This window comes from Trachemys scripta, chromosome 1 (assembly GCF_013100865.1).
Source record: "Trachemys scripta elegans isolate TJP31775 chromosome 1, CAS_Tse_1.0, whole genome shotgun sequence".
In the NCBI taxonomy this organism is placed as follows: Eukaryota; Metazoa; Chordata; order Testudines; family Emydidae; genus Trachemys; species Trachemys scripta.
The window spans coordinates 320,828,386-320,851,150 of NC_048298.1; the positions used below are offsets into that span (position 1 = coordinate 320,828,386).

At 40.6% G+C, this 22,765-nt stretch overlaps 1 protein-coding gene across 1 annotated transcript in view; it reads right to left on the bottom strand.

Annotated features, from left to right (window-relative positions):
• Window positions 1-10,067: 10,067 nt before the first annotated feature.
• LOC117881722 (protocadherin Fat 3-like) overlaps window positions 10,068-22,765 on the bottom strand; it is a 127,009-nt gene continuing 114,311 nt past the window's right edge. The window contains exon 2 of the mRNA XM_034779360.1: window positions 10,068-13,417. Coding sequence (XP_034635251.1) covers window positions 10,068-13,400 — 3,333 coding nt within the window. The 5' untranslated portion in view covers window positions 13,401-13,417. The remainder of the gene's footprint in view (window positions 13,418-22,765) is intronic.

Genomic DNA, 22,765 nt, shown 5'->3' on the forward strand with positions numbered 1-22,765 from the left:
CTTAATTTGACAGGAAAACTAGGAGCATCCTATTATACCTAATAATGCAAATACCTGAACCAGGAATTTAAAATAAACTGAATTGAATTCTACATGCAACTCAAACATAAGAATGCCCATATTGGGTCCGACCAAGTGTCCATCTAGCCCAGTATTCAGTCTTCTGACAGTGGCCAATGCCAGGTGTCCCAGAGGGAATGAACAGAACAGGTAATCATCAAGTGACCCATCCCCTGTCGCCCATTCACAGCTTCAACTCTTCATAGATTTAGTCAGCAGATACAACATATTTTAATTTAAAAAATGCAGACTATAGCCCATTTTCATTTTCATTTCATGTTCTTTTCAATAAACCACTATTGCTGGCATCACATAAATATTTATCAAACTCTATAACTCGTCAAACTCTGATAATAAATGACAGTATCCTTCTACTTGCATACACATTATCTAAGAAACTATTTTAGAAGATAGCAGTGAGATGCAAATAGTCTGAAGCAATAAATTTATTCCTTCGCCAGATAGAGACAACATTGGCATGCTTATTTTGTTGTAAACTATATTTCCTGGTGTTTCATGTTTCCACTGCAAATAAATTTAAGCCATGATTAAGATTTTCCAGAAATAACTGGCTTCTTCTTTGGACTCTAGCAACAGTTTGTGAGGGTATTTCCATCACTCTTTAGGTAAAATTAATGGCTTCAGAACTATGCATCAAATTGCTACACTAGTGACAGTGAATCACTACATGTAATTTGTAATCATTTGAAATCCCATCTCCATTTAATGGCATCCTTAATTTTTTTTTGTCATTTTGGAAAGAGAAATATTTCTTAAAGGCAAAGGCTTGGCTTTGTTGGTCTAAAGTTTCAGGAATGAAAAAAAAAAAAATTCCTAGAGACCACAGTTAAAACCCTGACAGGGTCAATTCAGTCTTTCATTCTTCTGAAGTAGAAAAATTTAGAGCCAAATAGTTTACTGGGGGTAGAGGGAGTGACTTAGGCTCCTAAGTGACCTTTAAAAATAGGATTTAGGTTCCTAAGTGAATTAGCAGCTTTAGAAAATGTTATCCCTGCTTTGTATGGATATTAAAGATCTCATAGGATTTTTAATAACATTAGGGTTTTACCCGTGTCTGTGTACAGCTGTGACTTCAATGGGACCTTAGCACATGCTTCAGTGCTTCCCTAATCAGGGCCCATAAACTCTGTGCTTCATTTTTCTCATCTGTAACAACGGAGATGATCATACTTTCCATATCACGGGGCTGTTAGGAGACTACATTAATTGATGCATATAAAGCATACTGAGATCACACTATCAGAAGGCACTATTTGTCTCCAGCCTCTCTGTTCGTTAAGAAATTGTTTCATTCTGTTTCTACCATAGCTAATTCTTTGGACCAGGCTGAGGTAAATATAGGACCCTTCCTAGTGCAAGGCTGTTACTAAGGGCACCAGGGCAAATTGTTGTGAGCATAGGCCAGAATGAAAGGCAGAGCTTGAGTTAAAATTGGTGTTTCATTGTACCACAGAAACATGAAAAAAGAGTGAGGATCTAAGGCCTGGTCTACACTGGTGGGAGGGGGGAAATGGATCTAAGTTATGCAACTTCAGCTCCGTGAATAACGTAGCTGAAGTCGACGTACTTAGATCTACTTACCGCGGTGTCTTTGCTGCGGTAAGTCGATGGCTGACGCTCCCCCATCAACTCTGCCTGCGCCCCTCGCCATGGTGGAGTACCGGAGTCGACGGGAGAGCGCTCGGCGGTTGATTTATCGCATCTAGACTAGACGCGATAAATTGACCCCCGCTGAATCGATCGCTGCCCATCGATCCAGCCAGTAATGTAGACAAGCCCTGAAAGAGTGAATTAGAAATACTCCCATATTTCAGGGTATTTTAAAAGGCTACTCATACCCTTCAGAAGCTCAACCAATGTAAAAACCTAAGTGCACTGTGACCCCACAAAAATACATAATAGATCTGTGTTCATGCTTGTGTTAGTAGATTTTGGTATTGTAAATGATTCAGGAAGCATTTTGTACAGTTATCCTCTGAAGGAGAAAGTTATCATTATAGACTAGATATAACCAGAAACTAAATGGATGAAAGTACCAGATGAGGAACAAGAGACCATGTCTGGGAAACACGATGAAACTTGCTTGAAGCCCATGAACTGGGTACAATAGAGCCAGCAGAGTCCATGTCTCAGAGAGGCTACCCTTTCAAGAGAGAGGGACGAGGAAGGCAAGGAGAGCTCTTTCTTAACTAACATTGTTTTCCTGGAATCTGAAGCCTCACAATAGTACTAAACACTATACATGGAGACGCCTCAGAGACTGTCTGCTAAAATACAGCCAACAGCATTCCAAGGCTAGGACATGAGTGTAACATAGCATCACACACACACACACACACACACACACACACACACACACACACACACCCCTCCATAGCATAGAAGCTAGTTTACAGAGGGTGTAAATGCTAGGCACGCCTAAGAAAACTAGAGGGAGGGACACACCAAGCCACTTTGAAAGGCAGTGCTGGTTGAGGAAAAAGAACAAGAACACCAGACTCCATCACAGCCAGGATCACATCAGCTGTCCACTACTGAAGCCTTTTTAATGGCAAACTACCGGCCTATAAACAAGCTAATTAGAAACAAAGAAGCATAAAGAATAGGCGAAGCAATGAAGATGATTTGGAATTGTACATATAGAAAGGAGGTAAACTAGGTCTCTAGTTAGCACATAGGGATGAACAAACTGTCCATAGAATCATAGGGTTAAAGGGACGGCAAAGGTCATCTAGTCTAATCCCTGCCAAGATACAGGATTTGTTGTATCTAAACCATCCAAGACAGTTGCTATCCAGACTCCTTTTGAAAACCTCCAGTGAAGAAGCTTCCACAACCTCCCGAGGCAGTCTGATCCATTGTCCTACTGTTCTTACTGTTAGGAAGTTTTTCCTGAGATTTAATCTAAATCTGATAGGCTGTAGTTCAAATCCATTGCTTCTTGTCCTGCCCTCTGTGACAAAAGAGAACAACTTTTCTCCATCCTTTTATGGCAGCCTTTCAAGTATCTGAAGAATGCTATCATATCTCCCCTTAATCTCTTCTATTCCAAACTAAACATACCCAGTTCCTTCAGCCTTTGCTCACATGGCTTGCATTCCGTCCCTTTGATCATCTTTGTCATTCGCCTCTGGATCCTTTCCAGTTTCTCTACATCCTTTCTATACGTTGGTGACCAAAATTGGACACAATACTCCAGCTGAGGTCTAATCAATGCTGAATAGAGTGGTACTATCACCTCCCTAGACTTGCATGCTGTGCCTCTGTTAAAGCAACCTCAATTTGCATTTAGTAGCCAGAGGTACAGCCACAGTTTGCTGCTATAAATTTGACTCACTAGATCAGGGTTCAGCAACCTTTCAGAAGTGGTGTGCTGAGTCTTCGTTTATTCACTCTAATTTAAGGTTTGTGTGCCAGCAACACATTTTAATGTTTTTAGAAGGTCTCTTTCTATAAGTCTATAATATATAACTCAACTATTGTTCTATGTAAAGTAAATAAAGTTTTTTGAATGTTTAAGAAGCTTAATTTACAATTAAAATGCAGAGCCCCCCGGACCAGTGGCCAGGACCCAGCAGTGTGAGTGCCACTGAAAATCAGCTCACGTGCCGCCTTCGGCACGCGTGCCATAGGTTGCCTACCCCTGCACTAGATTCTGAGGTGCTGAATTCTATAATTCATCAAATAGTACCCACAGAGCTGTCCATCACACAGACCAGAGAGAAGAGTTCTGGGATAAAATCCTGGTCCCAGTAAACTTCCATTGATTTCAGCAGGGCCAGAATTTCACTATGTAAACTCAGATGTAGCTTTGATAGCACATGGAGTGACACAGACAAGAGGGAGTAGAGTTGGAATTACACCCGTTTACACGAGGACTGAATTTGGCATCTTCTTCTCATTAAGGCAGTAGCCAAAAATACTGATTTTTTTTGTACTTCTCACTTCTGCTTTCCTTCACAAGTTTCACAAGAAAGACAATGGACAATAGAGCAGGTCAGTTTAAAAAGTGGCAAATTAAGTGCATGAAAAGTAAATAAGCAGCAATCTCCTTGTAAATTAATTCAGTCTGTGATTTCAGCTCTTCGTTACATCTAGAAAGCCAATTCATCATTCAACAGCTTTTAAGCTTTCACTAGCCCAACAGCAAAGCTCAACAGATTTCACCCATTTGGCAAACAGATCAAATTCTGCACTCAGATTACAAGGGTGCAAAATAACACCCAAAGCATCAAAACTTGTTGTCCACATATCCTCGATCGCAACTGTAGTCACCTTTCTGGGTGGCAAAAAGCACCTGATTTCTTCAATTAATTGAAGATTTTTTAAAAGAATCAATATTCAGTGTAATCACAAGGACAACTGAAGGAAAATTATTTTTTTAAATGCTTTGCTGCTAAGTAATCTTTCAAAACAGTCAAATGAAATACTGATAAGGGGCTTGTTTGATTACAATTTTAAAATATGTTTTCAAATGTGAAAGAAAAATGTATTTATTCCTATATTTATTTATTTTTTAAAAAAGGATCTATCCCAAAGATTAATTAATTTAGGCTTCAATTCAGGAAAGCATGTAAGCACACACTTAATCTGAAGTAGATGGTTATGTCCCATTGAAGTCAAGCACATGGTTAAGTATGCACTGTATTTTGCTGATCTGGGACCATAATCCATTGTAGGCGATCAAATCTTTCAAACTAGTTGGGGCACAGGTTAAAAATCTGGATAATCTACTTAAAGAAAGTCTTCAATGAACCCCTAATTTTTCAGAATTTCACCAGGTAACTTCCATTGCCTTTAGCTGGATTTATTTTGTTTAATCCTAAATATGACGATTTGGGGACTCTGTCTATGCAGAGAGTAAGAATTCTGTTTGATATCGGAGGTTTTTTATAGGTATCTGCGTCAGGCTGCAAACTCCATTCTGAATGTGGGCCTTGCTGCCTTCCCTGTTGCTCTTTTAACTCCATATTGGTCTGAAATTTCAAGGGACAGTGGCAAAGTGATGATAATAATAGAGGGGTGTTCAGCCTTGATGGTCTTCTCTTCAAACAGATTTCAGAGGGGTAGCTGTGTTAGTCTGTATCAGTAAAAACAACGAGGAGTTCTTGTGGCACTGTAGAGACTAACAAATTGCTGTATATTTATACTTGCTTATTGTATTTTCCACTCCATGCATCTGATGAAGTGGGTTATATCCCACAAAAGCTTATGCTCAAATAAATGTCTTAGTCTCAAAGGTGCCAAAAGGACTCCTCGTTGTTTTTATTCAAACAGAAGCACCCTTGGACAAAGAGTTAGCTGCCACCCAGAAGAATCAGTCTGCTCAAGTGGGGATCAGATCACCTGGTGAGGGACTTTGATCAGGTTGAACAGCGGGGTCACTTGACAAAGGGGATGAGAAATTATAAAAGAGAGAGTCTCTCAACAGTCATTTTGACAAGAGACCACAAGTAGAGGAAGCTTGAGAAGAAGTATGAAAGGACCCTCACAGCGGAGGTTTCCTCTCTAGAGTGGTAAGGAAATTGAGATGGGGGATTGCACATAGGTGTGGTTATTTTGTCTAGATCAGGGTATTTCTTGTGCTATCCAAGTAAAGAGAAATTGTGTTTAGAATCCTGTGCAAAGCCGGCCTGCGTGTCTGCTAGTTTTTACTGTCACCTGCCCCTGAAGAGGTGAACTATATACTGAGAGCAACTAGAGCTGGAGTTCTGAGAGAAGGTGTGTATAACCTAAGGGGAAGTCGGAGGGGTTATCACGAGTCTCAGATATCGGGAGAGAGTGCTAAACAGAGGATCTGCACCCCAAGAGTGTACAGAGAGACCCCAGCCAGGGGCAGTGTCTGGACTCTGTTCAGAGACAAGAGAGTTAAAGCACATGGGGCCCAGTGAGGTGAGGGCCTAACACAACAGCATGGCGAGTGCCAGGTTAGAGGGAGCTCTAACAGAGCTCTGTGTGTGAGAGAGAGAGAGACTATGCAACTCAGTAAGATTGTAGACCATCATTACTAATAGAAACTGTGTAATTATGGGGGACTTTAACTTCCCAGATATAGATTGGGGCACAAACGCTAGTAGTAATAATAGGGCTCAGATGTTCCTAGATGTGCTTGCTGATCAATTCCTTCATCAAGTGGTAGCTGAACCGACGAGGGGGGAGGCCATTTTAGATTTGATTCTGGTAAGTAGTGAGGACCTCGTTGAGGAAGTGGTAGTGGGGGACAATTTGGGCTCCAGTGATCATGAGCTAATTCGGTTTAAAATACATGGGAGGAGTAACAGAATTAAGTCAAAGACTAGGGTTTATAATTTTAAAAAGGCCAATTTTAACAAATTAAGGGGACTGGTAAGGGAAGTGGATTGGGCAGACGTATTAATAGATCTAAAGGCAGAAGAAGCCTGGGATTACTTCAAGTTAAAGATGCATGAGCTGTCGGAGGCCTGCATTCCAAAAAAGGGAAAAAGATTACAAAGCAGGAGATTTAGACCGAGCTGGATGAGCGACCGACTCAAAGGGGCGATTAGGAAAAAACAGAAAGCGTACAAAGAGTGGAAGAGGGGAGGGATTAGTAAAGAAACTTACCTTAGCGAAGTCAGAGAATGTAGAGATAGAGTGAGAAAGGCCAAAGGCCGTGTAGAGTTGGACCTAGCAAGGGGAATTAAAAGCAATAGTAAGAGGTTTTACAGCCATATAAATAGGAAGAAAGCAAAGAAAGAAGAAGTGGGACCGCTGAAGACTATTGCCGGAGAGGAGATTAAAGACAATCTAGGCATGGCGCAATATCTCAATGAATATTTTGCATCGGTGTTTAATGAGGCCAATGAAGGTATTAGGGATACTAGCACCACTACAGAGGGGCATTCAAGATGGGGGATTACCGTATCCGAGGTAGAAACTAAACTTGAATGCCTTAATGGGGCTAAGTCGGGAGGACAGGACGATCTTCATCCGAGAATATTGAAGGAATTGGCGCGGGAAATAGCAGGCCCATTAGCGATAATATTTAATGAATCTGTAAACTCGGGGGTGGTCCCGTTAGACTGGAGAATAGCTAATGTGGTTCCTATTTTCAAGAAAGGGAAAAAAAGTGATCCGGGTAACTACAGGCCTGTAAGTTTAACATCTGTAGTGTGCAAGGTGTTAGAGAAAATTCTGAAAGAGAAACTAGTTGAGGACCTGGAGGTTAGTGGCAATTGCGATAAATTACAACATGGTTTTACGAAGGGCAGATCGTGCCAAACGAATCTGATCTCCTTCTTTGAGAAAGTAACGGATTTATTAGATAAGGGAAATGCGGTGGACCTAATATACCTGGATTTCAGTAAAGCGTTTGATACTGTACCCCATGAGGAATTATTGGTTAAACTGAAAAACATGGGGATCGATATGAAAATCCAGAGGTGGATAAGGAATTGGTTAATGGGGAGAATGCAGCGGGTCGTATTAAAGGGTGAACTGTCGGGTTGGAGGGAGGTTACTAGTGGAGTGCCTCAAGGTTCGGTTTTGGGACCCATTTTATTTAATCTATTTATAACTGACCTCGGAACCGATTGCAGGAGTGGGCTGATAAAGTTTGCGGATGATACGAAGGTGGGAGGCATTGTAAATTCGGAGGAGGATAGGGATATCCTGCAGGGAGACTTGAACGAGCTTGTGAATTGGAGTATCAGGAATAGGATGAAATTTAATAGTAAAAAGTGTAAGGTGATGCATTTGGGGATGACTAATAAAAATTTTAGTTACAAGATGGGGACGCATTGGTTAGAAGTAACGGAAGAGGAGAAGGACCTAGGGGTCCTAGTGGACCGCAGGATGACTATGAGTCGACAATGCGACGTGGCGGTGAAAAAAGCCAATGCTGTCTTGGGATGCATTAGGCGAGGTATATCTAGTAGGGATAAGGAGGTCCTGCTTCCGTTGTACAAGGCGCTGGTGAGACCTCATTTGGAGTACTGTGTGCAGTTCTGGTCTCCCATGTTTAAAAAAGATGAACTCAAACTGGAACGGGTGCAGAGAAGGGCCACTAGGATGATCAGAGGAATGGAAAACCTGTCGTATGAAAAGAGACTAGAGGAGCTTGGGTTGTTTAGTCTGACAAAGCGAAGGCTGAGGGGGGATATGATTGCTATCTTTAAATATATTAGAGGGATTAATACGAGGGAGGGAGAAGAATTATTCCAGCTTAGTACTAATGTGGATACGAGAACGAATGGATATAAACTGGCCGTGGGGAGGTTCAGGCTTGAAATTAGACGAAGGTTTCTGACCGTCAGAGGGGTGAAATATTGGAACGGCCTTCCGAGGGAAACGGTGGGGGCGACGGACCTGTCTGGTTTTAAGATTAAGTTAGATAAATTTATGGAGGGAATGGTTTAATGGTAAAACATAGTAGTCAAGGAAAACCAAGCAATGGTAGGTAAATTGTATAATGGCTGACAGGGGTCAGGCTGGAGACTCTTGCCTATATGCTCGGGGTCTTACTGATCGCCATATTTGGGGTCGGGAAGGAATTTTCCTCCAGGGCAGATTGGCTGAGCCTCTGGAGGTTTTTCGCCTTCCTCCGCAACATAGGGCAGGGATCTCTAGCAGGAGGGTTTCTGCCGATTGAGGTCACCTAAAACAGGATTGGGGACTTCAACAGCAGAGTCCAGGGAAGGGGTAGGGACGGTTTTATGGCCTGCAGCATGCAGGGGGTCAGACCAGATGATCATAATGGTCCCTTCTGACCTTAAAGTCTATGAGTCTATGAGTCTATGAATCATTTTCAAACCTGCCAACCTAAAACTGTGTTTCTAAACCCATAATCATTTAACTAAATCAATGTAGCCCAAGCACCTACAGCTCCCATTATCTTCAGTTGGGGAGCTCAGCACTTATAAAGAGACCACTTTTAATGACAGCCTTGAATATTGCTTCGGGCACCCAAGTTTGCATTTTTTGGCCAGACGGCTATAAATACATTGTTTGTGCCCAACTGCAGTATATAGACTGTAGCTCAAATAGGTTTGAGATGTTTTCAATGCTTTTATTTCATATTAGACCCACCATCTGTTTTTCATAACGTTCAGTTTAGAATTTTGATATTTGATTAAACAGTTTGAATTAGCCAAAACATACATTTTTAATCTAATGCTTTAATACCATGTTCGAAATTAAAAGCTTTAGAAAAAGAAACACATGGTCGACTTAAACCACAGCAAACCCAACATATTTAATGTAATTTCTTAAAATGCAAACTAATGTTTTCTAATTTCCACACTTAATCTAGTATCACAGCTGCACCATTACTGCCAACAGCTATTAGATACTTAAACAGCCAGCTCCTAAACTGTGTTTTACTACACAGCTTCTCCTGCTTGATTTTTATGTTTTATAATGCTGGTGGCTTTGCAGTTAAAATCTTTAAAAAACAAACTTCTTAATCAGCATTCAAATATTGTTTTCTATTGTGCATGTTTGCAATTTTATTCTTATGAAGAGAATCAATATTAGCACAAACTGAATTGTGCATTATCTCGAAGCATATGATACAGCGTGACATATTGTTTCAAACTGCTGAATGCGAATGAAAAACAACAGCATGCCAGCATTATGAGTAATACCAGAGAAACAGGAATTCTTTCATCCCCAAACCTATTTCACACTCCTCATTTACGTTATTGGGTTCAACCTTTAGTCAAGGTCAAGAGTGCAGTGACAGTCTGCAGCAGTGACCTGAGTAATTTATAGTTATCAACAGATAATATGGTAGCTGTAATGGAATCCCCGCATTGCTTTTCAGTGGAACTGTATGGCGACTGCAAAGTAATGTGTATTATTTCACACTCACCGCGTGATGGATATATCCAAGTAATAAACTCTTGTTATATCTATGCCTGAAATATTTATAACTTTATCTTGCCTATTATCAAGAACTGAACTTATGTTACATTATGAAGTGAAATGATTATCCACATGCTTTCCTTTTGTAAAAACTTCTATGAAGGTTAAAGTAAATAAAATAAATTAAGTAATATTCTAAACTTACCAGTTTCTTCATCTATGCTAAATCTTCCAAGGCCACTGCCATCCCTGATGGAATACTGGATCTCCCCATCCCTTCCAGAGTCTTCATCCCGAGCTGTCACTTGCAATACACTTGTTCCAGTGCGGGAGTTTTCCTTTACAGTTCCAATGACTGCAAAGTCAGGGAAATAAGGAGTGTAGAGATTTTCATTAACATCCACCACTTCAACCTCTACAAAAGAAACGGAAGAGAGGGAAACTGGACGTCCTTTGTCTTTTGCACGCACAGTCAAGTTATAGAACTGCTGTTTCTCGTAATCGAGTTCTTTGTTCAAGCGGATAGTGCCGCTAGCTTTGTCTATTTCAAATCGTCCATTGTAATCGTTCACCAAAGAGTAACGCACTTGACCTCCCAAACCAAGATCTGGGTCGTGAGTTTCTAGCCAGGCTATTACAGTGCCAACTGGCAGATCTTCAAGGACCTTCACACTGTAGCTAGATGGAATGAAAGCTGGAGAACAATCATTCACATCATCCAAAAAAACCTTCAGAGGAACAACAGAAAATTGCTGATGGCCAATCTCAGCTTTGTCCCTGGCCTCTATCTTTAGTGTATAGTTTGCTTTTGATTCCCTGTCTAGTTGGTCAGCCACATAAACTACTCCAGTTGAACTATTGATGGCAAACTGCTGTGTGTCTGTCAATACTGAGTAAGTCACTTCACCGCTAGATCCTAGATCTTTATCTCTAGCTTCTACTTGGATCATTTCTGTACCAATACTCATGCTTTCTAAAATATTAACTGAGTAACTATCCTGTAAAAAAACAGGACTGTTATCATTTGCATCCTCTACAGTTACAGTCAATAGTCTCCATGTAGATTTCTGGGGATTACCTAAATCATAAATTGTAATGTTAAGGAGATATAGCTCTGTTTTCTCTCGGTCCAAGGGCATAAGAACTTTAAGAAGCCCTGTTTCCATGTCAATGTTAAAGCAACTATCTGTATTACCATCAGAAATTGTATAGACAACCTTCCCATTAAATCCAGAGTCCGCATCATAGGCTTTTATTTTCAGGATGCTAGCACCAACTGGAAGGTCCTCTCTAACCGCTACATCAGAGGGAAAGGATTTATCAAAGTGTGGAGCTTGTCTGTTAATCGAATAAAAATCAAGGAAGCCATCTTCCAAATTCAGCTTCACGTTTGCTTTTGCCTTCTTGAGCAATTTCTCTGCCAGCTTCTGAGCAACTCTAGTCTCTCTACAACTAAAGGTCTTTGAAGACACTTTCCCATGTACTACTGAAATGTTAATGAACATGGCATCAGCAAAATTCTCTCCATCTGTAGCTGTGATCTTAAGGCCGAAATTGCTGTTCTTTATACCAGAATTAACAAGGGACTTTTTAAGTTGCAGCACACCGGAGTCAGGATTTAAATAAAAAATCCCAAGATCATTTCCAGAGATTATTTTGTATTTCACTAGTTCTAGCTCATCTATATCTATTGCAGATACAGCAGTGATGTGACCACCAATGGGAAAGTCAGATGAAATCACTCCCTGACAAGCCACTTTCTCAAACAACGGCTTGTTATCATTGACATTGCCTATGTATATAGTGACATTAACCTCACTTTCATGACGGTACGGCGAACCCCAATCGGAGGCTCTGACAATGAACCTGTAGCTCTCTGGAGAAGACTCAAAATCCAGTTCTTCAGAGGTGCTAATAACACCAGTAAATTGGTTTATAGAAAAGGGCAGTGAATTCAGACTGGCAATGCTGTATGTTATATATCCATTTTCTCCCCGGTCCTTGTCAAATGCTGAAACTGACAAAACACTGGTTCCTACAGGAACACTTTCATTGACAAAGGAGCTGTACAAAGGCTGTGTGAACTCTGGAGTGTGATCATTGGCATCTTCTAACCTGACAATAACTTGTGCTTTTAAATCACCACCTTTGTTTACTACTTCTAACTCATAGAGTTCCTTCTCAATGATTTTCAAAGGGTGAGCGGTGATAATCAGACCTGTCCTGGGATTAATCTTAAAATATTCAGCATCCTGATTAGGAGATATTGTATATTCCACACCCTGTGGTTCAGGCACCAACTTAACTATAACTACCACTACTCCAGGAGGGGAAAATTCACTGATTGACACATCATAAACTTCCTTTTCAAATTTTACTGGGACACTTTCTCTCTTGGGACTAGCGATGTGGACCAGTTTGACTGCAGAAAACTTCTGAGGAGACCCTTTGTCCTTTGCTTGGAGAGTAAGATTGTAACCATAGGGGAAGTTGTCCCAGTCAATGGGTTTTCTCTCTTTGATTTTGTACTCATTAATCCATTTTCCCTCCTTAGCCAGAAAGAACTGTTCTAAGGGATCTCCAGCTACGATGGAAACAGATTCAATCTCCCCATTAGCTCCTTCATCTAGGTCATCAATGTTAATAACAGCATACGTAGGCTCCTTGTCTAATGGAAAGGGTATGTGGGTTACCACACTTATGGTTGGGGCGTGTTCGTTTATACGTTCAATATGAACATAAAGCTTGGCAGTGCTGCTTACTCCATTGTTTCCATAAAGTTTCATCCCACGATCCACAGCCAGAACTTCAAGGTCATATCTGTTTTTCTCATCATAGTTTAACCGGCCACTTAAAGAGATAACTCCGCTAGTTGGGTGAACTGAAAAGAGATCAACTTTGTTTTTGAAGTAGTAATAGAATTCGCCATTGGACCCAATATCTGCATCTGTTGCTGTCACCTGTGCAATACTAGTCCTTAAAGGAGTGCTTTCTGCTATCGTTACAGAGTAAGTGGTTGGTGAAAACAAAGGTCTTAGATCATTCATATCCAAAACCTGGATATTCACTTTTGTCCATGCTTCTAAGTCCTCTCCTCTGACAGACCCTTTTACTATCAATAAATAGTTATCTTGGATTTCTCTGTTTAATATAGCAGAATTCCCACCTTTAGTTCTTATTCTGAGAAAGCAGAAATCAGCAATTATGACTTCTTCTGCTTTGAAAAAGCCTTCATCATCGCCAGACACTATCCTGTATTTGATATCCCATGAAAGATCTGCCAATGTAATACCCATTCTACTTGGACTGTTGACATAGGTCCTGGCTGCAGAGTTCTCATACACTGTAGCATTGTAAATGGAATGCGTAAAGTGAAAGCCGAGTGGTATTGTCCCTTGAAGCCCCTGGCAAACGCAGGCCAAAAGCTTGACAAGCAGGATGGTGAGGCAAGACAATGGGGGTCTTGTGCCTGACCAGCAGCCCATATTCACCTCCATCACATCATTCTTTCATCCTAAGGCAAAAGAAGAGAAAAGAATAATTAATCATAATTAATAATGGGGAGATAAGAAATCAGCACTGAAAATGTCATTATTTTTAAAAAAGTGTTCAATAATTGCATTATTAAGAAGTAATGGTGGCAGTCACTGCCGAGTAAATGTGGTAGAACTGAAGTAGAGAACGTTAGTCTAATAGCGATTCTGTGATATATTACACTTTGGGAGGACTTGCCACTGGACTATATGTTACTGGATTATAAAAAATAGGAAATCACCAATCCCAAGCATACACCCCTCTCCCCCATCAAAAATAATAATCACTGTGACATAAACAAAAAGAAAATACCCACAAAACCCCAAACAGGATAATACAAGACAGGATGAACGACAGACACACAGTGACTACAGATGATAATCACTGCTTGTCCACCAGAGCCCAGACTTATTAACTTCCAAGGCATGCTACATCTTTTTGCTCCAGTATTTGAGGTGGGAACAGATGCTATTGCTTTATGTGTAATGATATGGTGGGCAAGTATCAAGTTTTGCAAAGTCTAGAATGGTAAAATAGTACAAGGAGCAAACAATGGTACACATAAACACTGACCAGTTCATTACTGTAGTTATATATTCCTATATAAAACAATTAAGAATGAATTAAGATTGCTTAAGTACATACATACACCCATACAAAGAGTATGATAAAGAGGTTGCAAAGCAAAGTTAAGGTTGTTTGAAAGACATTAACTCTGCCTCTTCATGCACATATATTACAGTACAGTCTGCAATTACATGAGCACATACTTCGTTTTTTTCATGTGCCTTCTCTGCTTCATTCTGTGTGCATGTAACACAATGCACAGTGAATGAGACAGGTTTTAAACATTTTTATCCTCACTATTCAATAGTTACTGGTTGTCTCTGTAGCAGGAAGAGAGCCTGAAATATAAGCCCTTGTATCAGAGGCCTGAGCTGAAGTAATGGTCATAACTTGCTAATATAAAGCAAAGTTAAGTTGTGAGCAAGAGGCAGGCCCTGCTCACAGAATCTGGCAAGAACAGGGCTAATATTGCAGAAACTCTATTTCCTACGTAGTGCTAGGCGTAAGAATATATAAGCAAACACATGCCAGAAAACAGTACCAAAACACCTCGATACCAAACACATTCCCCAAAGATAACAGGAACTCACTGACCCTGCTTAAAGATAAGGTCAGGATGACAGCATAACATATAGAGATATTTTGATCGAACCAACATGTACAAGGTAATGGGTGGCACCCAAATACATCAGAGGGTGGCACCTAGATACAAATGGGGTAATACATAATTTGTTTGTATCTGTGTATAAAGATGTATCTCAGAGGGAGTGTCTTTGTCTGGCTGAGGGAGAATGGAAAGTCCCGCCATTCACTGAGCTGGCCCATTGTCACGAGCATACATGTGTTAGTGTATCTGTAACCATTGAGCCGGGGCATTAGCACCGTGCTTTGTCGGCAATAAACCTGACCAAGTTCCTTCGCAGAAAACCGAGTCTGTGGATTTATTGGGCAGTTCAATTAGAGCCTGCTGTACGGGCTATCTTGCCAGAGTCAGTACAGCATGCACAGAGAACACACACACACAGCCGAACAGCTGACCAGAGTCTCATTTGCTGCACACTGTCCAAACTTCATATTCCTGGGGAACATCTTTGGCATTTCTAAATGTTATAAATCACTATTTCCTAACTAAAGTGTTGCATCCAACACAAGGGAATTCTGTATTAGACTTCATCTTAACCGATAAAGAGGAACTCATCACAGAACTAAAAATTAACAGTGGTTTAGGTACAAGTGATCATGACTTGATCCCATTTATAAAGTGCAAACACAACAAAGTCCAGACCAATGATTTATATACTTGGTGTTTTAAAAGGGCCGATTTCACAAAGTTGAAAACAATTATGGGTCAAATCAGTTGCGAGGAAGAATTTAATCAGAAAAATATGTATGATAATTGGGAACTGTTTAAGAACCCTTAACTAGATGCCCCACAAGCTGCAATTAAGAAAAGGCGGTATTGGTTAAAGAAATTACCTGGTTTAGAGCGGAGGTGAAAGCAATTATAAAAAAATTAATATATTTAAACATAACAAATGAAAGAAAATATAAGTTGATAGTAATGAATATAAATCAAAAAGCTAAGAATTGTAGAAAATTGATCAGGAAAGCAAAAGGGACACTAGGAGAAATTTATAGCCAGCAGAGTTAAGGACAAAACCACCTTCTTATTAAGCATATTAGGAACAAAAAGAGTCCTAATTATGGTATTGGTCCACTATTAGATGCTAGAATTATCAATGACAATGCAGAACAGGTAGAAGTATTCAATCATAGAATCACAAAATATCAGGGTTGGATGGGATCTCAGGAGGTCATCTAGTCCAACCCCCTGCTCAAAGCAGGACCAATCCCCAGATAGATTTTTACCCTAGTTCTGTAAATGGTCCCCTCAAGGATTGAACTCATGACCCTGGGTTTAGCAGGCCAATGCTCAAACCACTGAGCTATCCCTCCCCCCATAATAAATATCCCTGTTCTGTATTGGGGGGGGGGGAAGAGTGCATGGGGAAACAGATGATATAGTCATATCATATGATAACACGCTTTCCATTACACTGGTATCTCAGGAAGATGGTAAATAGCAGCTGCTAAAGTTAAAGTTAGACATTTTTAATTCAGCAGGTCTAGGTAACATGGAGTATAGGGGAAATTACAGAAGACTGGAAGAAAGCTAATATTGTGCCAATATTTTAAAAGGGTAAATGGGATGATCTGGGTAATTATATGCCTGTACGTCTGACATCGATCCCCAGCCAGATACTGGAGAGACTGATACGGAACTCAATTAATAAAGAATTAAAGGATGGTAATATAACTAATGCCAATCAATATGGGTTTTATGAAAAATTGATCCTGTCAGAATAACTTGATAACTTTTTTTGATGAGATTAAAGTTTGGCTGATAAAGGTAATAGTCATGATGTAACTGACATTTTGATTAAAAACTAGAATGATATAAATTACCATGGCACACATTAAATGGATTAAAAGCTGGCTAACTGATAGATCTCAAAATGTTGCTGTAAACAAAACAAAATCATCACTACAAAAATTAGGGGAGAGGTAAGTAATAAAGAGGGCAGGTCACTGATACAGAGCGATTTGGATCACATGGCAAGCTGAGCACAAGCAAGCAATGCGTGTTTTAATACAGCTAAATGTTAATATACGCATTTAGGAACAAAGAATGCATAGGCTTGGCTTACAAGATGGGGGACTGTCCTGGGAAGCCGTGACTCTGAAAAAGATTTGGGGGTCATAGTGGATAACAAGAGTGTCCAGTGGTACGCTGTGGACAAAAGGGCAACAGGAGAATCTCAAGTAGGAGCACAGAGGTTATTGTACCTCTGTATTTGGCACTGGTACAACTGCTGCTGGAACACTGTGTCCAGTTCTGATTCCACACTTCAAGAAGGATGTTGAAAAACTGGAGAAGTTTCAGAGAAAAGCCATGAGAATGATTAAAGGATTAGAAAACCTGCCTTATAGTGATAGACTCAAGGAGGTCAATCTATTTAGTTTATCAAAGAGAAGCTGGGGGGGTGTGCTTGATTAGTCTACAAGTACCTACACTGGGAGGAAATATTTAATAATAGGCTCTTTAATCTAGCAGAGAAAAGTATAATATGATCCATTGGCTGGATACTGAAGCTAGACAAATTCAAACTGGAAATAAGATACAAATTTTAACAGTGTGTCTTATTAACTCCTGGAACAATTTACCAAGGGTTGTGGTGGATTCGACCATGCTGACAACCTGTAAAATCAAGATTGGATGTTTTTCTAAAAGATCTGCTCTAGGAACTATTCTGGGGGAGTTCTTTGGCCTGTGCTGGACAGAAGGTCAGACCAGATGATCACAATAGTCCCTTCTGACCTTGGAATCTATGAATGAAGCAGGGGTCTTCAAGACCTCTGCCCCAGGTTTGCACATCCTGTCCACCAGCAGCTTAAATGCATTCCCATTCACTACACAGACCAACTAACACAAACTTTCTTAGCTACAGCTACTAGGGAATTATGAGTGTGTGTGTGTACAGTAGTTGGTTTCCTTCTTGATTTGTCTTATTTTCTAAAAAAAACAAGCATAGGTGTTGGACGAAGTGGTTTCCAATGTGTACAGGCTTTACAGTTTGGTTCAATGCCTCTCAGCAGCCCCACTACACAAATTGTTCCAGCACCCCTGAAAACAAGCAGATTTTTTGTACAAATCTGTTTTTATCCCTAGCTTAATACCAAGATATTTCAAGTAGATTCACTTATTTACTACCATTATACTCCATATTATGAATTTCTACAAGAAGTTTACAAAACATAAAAACAGAATGATGTATATTGCTGAAACATATTGAGAGTTATTGTTCAGTGACATTTTCAATATTGTTTCCACTTGATACTTTCTACTTTTAAAAAAGATTTAGCTAATTCATTAGTAAGTTTACAAAAAATAAGAATGATTCTCTGTATATAGAGCCTGATCCAAAAGCTATTTAAATATCAATGGGAATCATTCCACTGACTTCAAATGGCTTGGAGTGTGCCCATAATGAACACAAAATAGTAAAGTATCAGAGGGATAGCCATGTTATTCTGGATCTGTAAAAAGTGACAAAGAGTCCTGTGGTACCTTATAGACTAACAGACGTATTGGAGCATAAGCTTTCGTGGGTGAATAACCACTTCTTCTGACGAAGTGGGTATTCACCCACGAAAGCTTATGCTCCAATATGTCTGTCTGTCTATAAGGTGCCAGAGGACTCTTTGTCACTTTTTACAAAACCGTAAGTTAGCATTAAAAAACTGATGGTTTTTCAGGCATCTTAAGAGTGTTTGTTGTCAATTACTTTCATAGCTAGGAGTGAAAATCCTAAAAACTCCTTTCAAAAGACAATTGCTATAAGACCCCCCCCCCCCCATTGCTCTTATTTTCATAGAAAAGGAAACATTTCAAAGCTGCTTGAAATTGTGATAAAGGAAATGTCAGAACACAGGGCAGAAAGGGGTAGGAAGAGTTGTTGGTAATGACAGGGGTTAGCTTAAGTTTCCAATGTGAGTTCAATACCCATTGGGAGATATACAAATTGCATATGAGTTTCAGAATATGAATTCAAGTCAGAGTTAATGCTTCCTGTATAATAGTATGATGATTGCACTTTTAAGTACTGAGGGCAATCAATTTATTTTACTGGTATTATGTACATCAAAACACTTTAGCTTCCTCATTCCAGAGTCTCTATTCCACGGCCTAACAGCTTAATCAATAATATTTGATCAACTCTCCCAAGTGTTTATCAAGACTGTTATTTTCATAGGCAATTTCTCCCCCCCCATCAGGTTTTCTTTTGTGTTGTATAAACAAGACAACAGAAGTCTCTTTTACGGGAGATGATATAACCCACCAGCTGGGTCTGTTACTGGACAAATACTCCTCCACATCTCGATCAGCCTCATTCTGTAATTTAAACATGAATGTGATTATTAGGAACATATCAAGCGATGCACAAAAGCAAGTAACACTGTTAACCCATGGATGCACACAGTTATACCCTGCCGTTTCCTCACAGAAACATGCTTTGGGCATTTGCAAGCCCTGGTTTCACTCATGTTATTGATTCCTGATAAAAGCTAAGATGGCACTTTCTCTTCTGGTGGGGAAAGATGGGGGTTGTCATCTCGTGCACCAAAAAGGCTTGAGCAGTTGCTATTCTTCCAGAACAGCAAATCTTTTTAAACGTAACCCAATGGGATGAAAAATGGACGGGCCCTTATTTTCATGGGACTTCATGTGATTCATTCCAGGCGCTGCTACTAAAAAATGCTGCTTCAACCTAGCGTGGGAGACAATGTTGTACAACAGAAGGTATCCACAATAAATGCCACTGAGAAAAAAAGCTGGCATGGGGGCTGATTTATGGAAACAGGAATTATAACAAGTTAGGAGACAATTAATACCAAAATAAAAGGCTGTGCTGGTTATGTGGTGTGGCATTGTTCAAATACTTACCAGGCCGACCACTGTTTGGCCTTTGTCACAAGGATGCTTTAGACTCTTCCCTCTGCAATGCAATCATGGCTTCAACCCAGCGTTCAAAGGAGACTTACGCCTTCTGAAGTAACCCAAGTGAAATTTTTGCAGGTTTACAATAGAAAATGATTTTACGTTTCAATTGAACAGCAGCTCTGCAGCCTATAAGCACTAAGCCTCTGAGTAGAGCAGAGAAGAGCAGCATCTCACTTATACCCAGTTTGGGGTGGCCTAGCTCCTGGCTAAGTCCACACAACAGCTTCCTCCAGCTAGTTTCTCTCTGCCACACAGCCTCTTAGTGGTCATTACACGTCCCCAAGACTTCCACACTCAACTCCCTGAGATCAGTTTCCCTAAGAAATTCATTACTACCAATAAAAATGATGTACATGTTTACCCTTAGGTTAGCCAGACTGAAGGACTTACATGTTTCAGAGGCAGAAACTAAGCAACAGATATTTATGAAGTTATATTATCTCAAACACCTAATGAAAAAGTTCACGTAACTACCACAAGACAGGGAATATATTAGGGCAACCTTTGCTCTTTTCCCAAATCACAGAGCTCTCTCTCTCTCTCTCTCACACACACACACACACACACACAAACACATTTTATAACAAATACCTTTATCTATATAGAAACACATCACAGCCAGACACTGTTTTCAAAAATATTTAAAGAACTCAGGCCAAAACCTAATCTCAATTACTCTGGTTTTATAGCAGCATAAGTCCAATGAAGTACATGGAGTTACCCTGGATTTACAACAGTGTAGATGAGATCAGGATTTGACCCTTGGGCCCTAAATTCTACCCAGAAAAAGTGCATGTACATCCTATTTGTGGGTACAACTTTGAGTTCAGCATTCGGAAAACCAGCCCTTAATGTTACGCAGTATCAAACTTAGAAGTGATGGGATATATTTTACAGTAAAAGGCTTCTCATGGCAATTTTTCATCCTTCCACATATTCCTCAGAATAGCTCAGTGTCCCAGTGGATGACCTATTCAACGGGCACTTGGGATTATATAGGAATGTACTTATTTATTTACTGAGTCCCTTTCATATCAGATATTTCTTTTAAAGAGCCTAATAATGCATACATGCTTGCCGCACAGGAAATGTCATGTGATAGTTATAGGAACAAAGTAAAAAGTAACCCACAATAAATGGAGACATCACTTTATAAGCACTCCTTGTCAAAAAAATGCTACGCTTTCAAGTAACAAGGAAGATTGTTATTACTTCAGTTTGATTTTGAAATGTTTGGGCAGGAACTTTGCCAAAGAATTTCCTGACACTGCCTACAAGATTCATTTAAAAGCAAGAAATTAGCTCTCCCTTAAATGCAAAAATTAAAAATGAAAGTCATGTTACCAATATACAGGGAGCCAGCCAAGGTGACTCTAGCTAAGAGTGCAACACCCTACCACAACAGATCTCTCTAAACGAGGCAGGAATTTCAGGTGCTTTGGGAATACCAGGATCAGGGCCATTTTTTATATTATGTTTGTACTTTACTATGTAGAGTAATTATGGTGTTTTCTCCACACTCCCAAGCGCATACAATGTGGGTGTGGTGAAGGACATAGTGTAGATATGGCTTTCATGACTGTTGTTATTGGGCGGATGATTTTGAATTGATGGTGCATTTAGATCCAAAGCTCTTTGAGCAGGGTCCATCCTTTTGTTTTCTGTTTCTACAGCATCTAGCACAATGGCGGGGGGAGGAGGTTCCTGGTCCATGACGAGGGCTCCTAAGCACTACTGCAATGAAATGAAACAACAACAGTAATAATCAGAGGCAACCTCTTACTGTACTCACAACTGTATTTTGAGGTTTCTAACCACTGGAAGAGCCCCCAGAGGAAAGGACAGGTATTTAACAACATTTTTGCAGAGACTAACTTACTTTAAAATCAGTCAGCTAGTTATGGAATTAGTATTTAATATTCCTATGACAAGAGCCCAATTACGATGAAGGCCGCACTGTGCTAGACGCTGTACGTCCCTCGGCCCATACCGCTTCCAACAGCTCCCATTGGCCTGGAGCAGCGAACCGTGGCCAGTGGGAGCTGCGATCGGCCGGACCTGCAGACGGGGCAGGTAAACAAACCGGCCCGGCCCGCCAGAGGCTTTCCCTACACAAGCGGTGACCCCAGTTTGAGAAACACTGATATAGATATATTTGCTATTTATTATTCTACCTATATACAGTAATTGACAACTATCATCATCTGTCCCTTAACCTAGCCACTGCTAATTGCATGTCTTGAGGAGTACGCTTAAAAGAAGGAATTCCATGTGAGTGCAGAGGGTGAGAAGGTGCAAAGACATTGGGCTTGTCTCCACTTACTGGGGGATTGACGCTGCAGCCATCAATCCGCTGGAGGTCGATTTAGCGGGTCTAGTGAAGACCAGTTAAATTGACCGCCAATCGCTCTCCAGTCAACTCCAGTACTCCACCGGAACGAGAATCATAAGGTAAGTCAATGGGAGAGTTTCTCCTGTCAACTTAGCGCAGTGTAGATACCGCAATAAGTCGACTTAAGCTACGTTGACTCCAGCTACGTGATTCACGTAAATGATGTTGCGTAACTTAGGTTGACTTAACCCCATAATGTAGACTTGCCCATTGTGTGAGCGGCTGACAATCACGTAAATGAAATAACAAGGAGAGGAAAGTAGGGGGGGGATAGCGTTCTGAGGGGCCTTGAAAGTGAATACAACAGGCTTGAACACGATGTGGCAAGCCACTGTTCCACACTCAGCTCTCCAGTGAGGAGCCACCCTGACTAACTAGTCAATAACTTCTATCACAATGAGTAACCATATATTCCAAACTATATGCAGCCTTCCTAGATTGCTGGAGCCCTTCATAGGAATACAATAATGCAGTGGTTGGCAACCTTTCAGAAGTGGTGTGCTGAGTCTTCATTTATTCACTCTGATTTAAGGTTTCACGTGCCAGTAATACATTTTAACGGTTTTACAAGATCTCTTTCTATAAGTCTAGAATATATAACTAAACTATTGTTGTATGTAAAATAAATAAGGTTTTAAAAATGTTTTAAAAGCTTTATTTAAAATTAAATTAAAATGCAGAGCCCAGCCCCCCCCCCCCCCCCCCCCCCCCCCCCCCCCCCCCCCCCCCCCCCCCCCCCCCCCCCCCCCCCCCCCCCCCCCCCCCCCCCCCCCCCCCCCCCCCCCCCCCCCCCCCCCCCCCCCCCC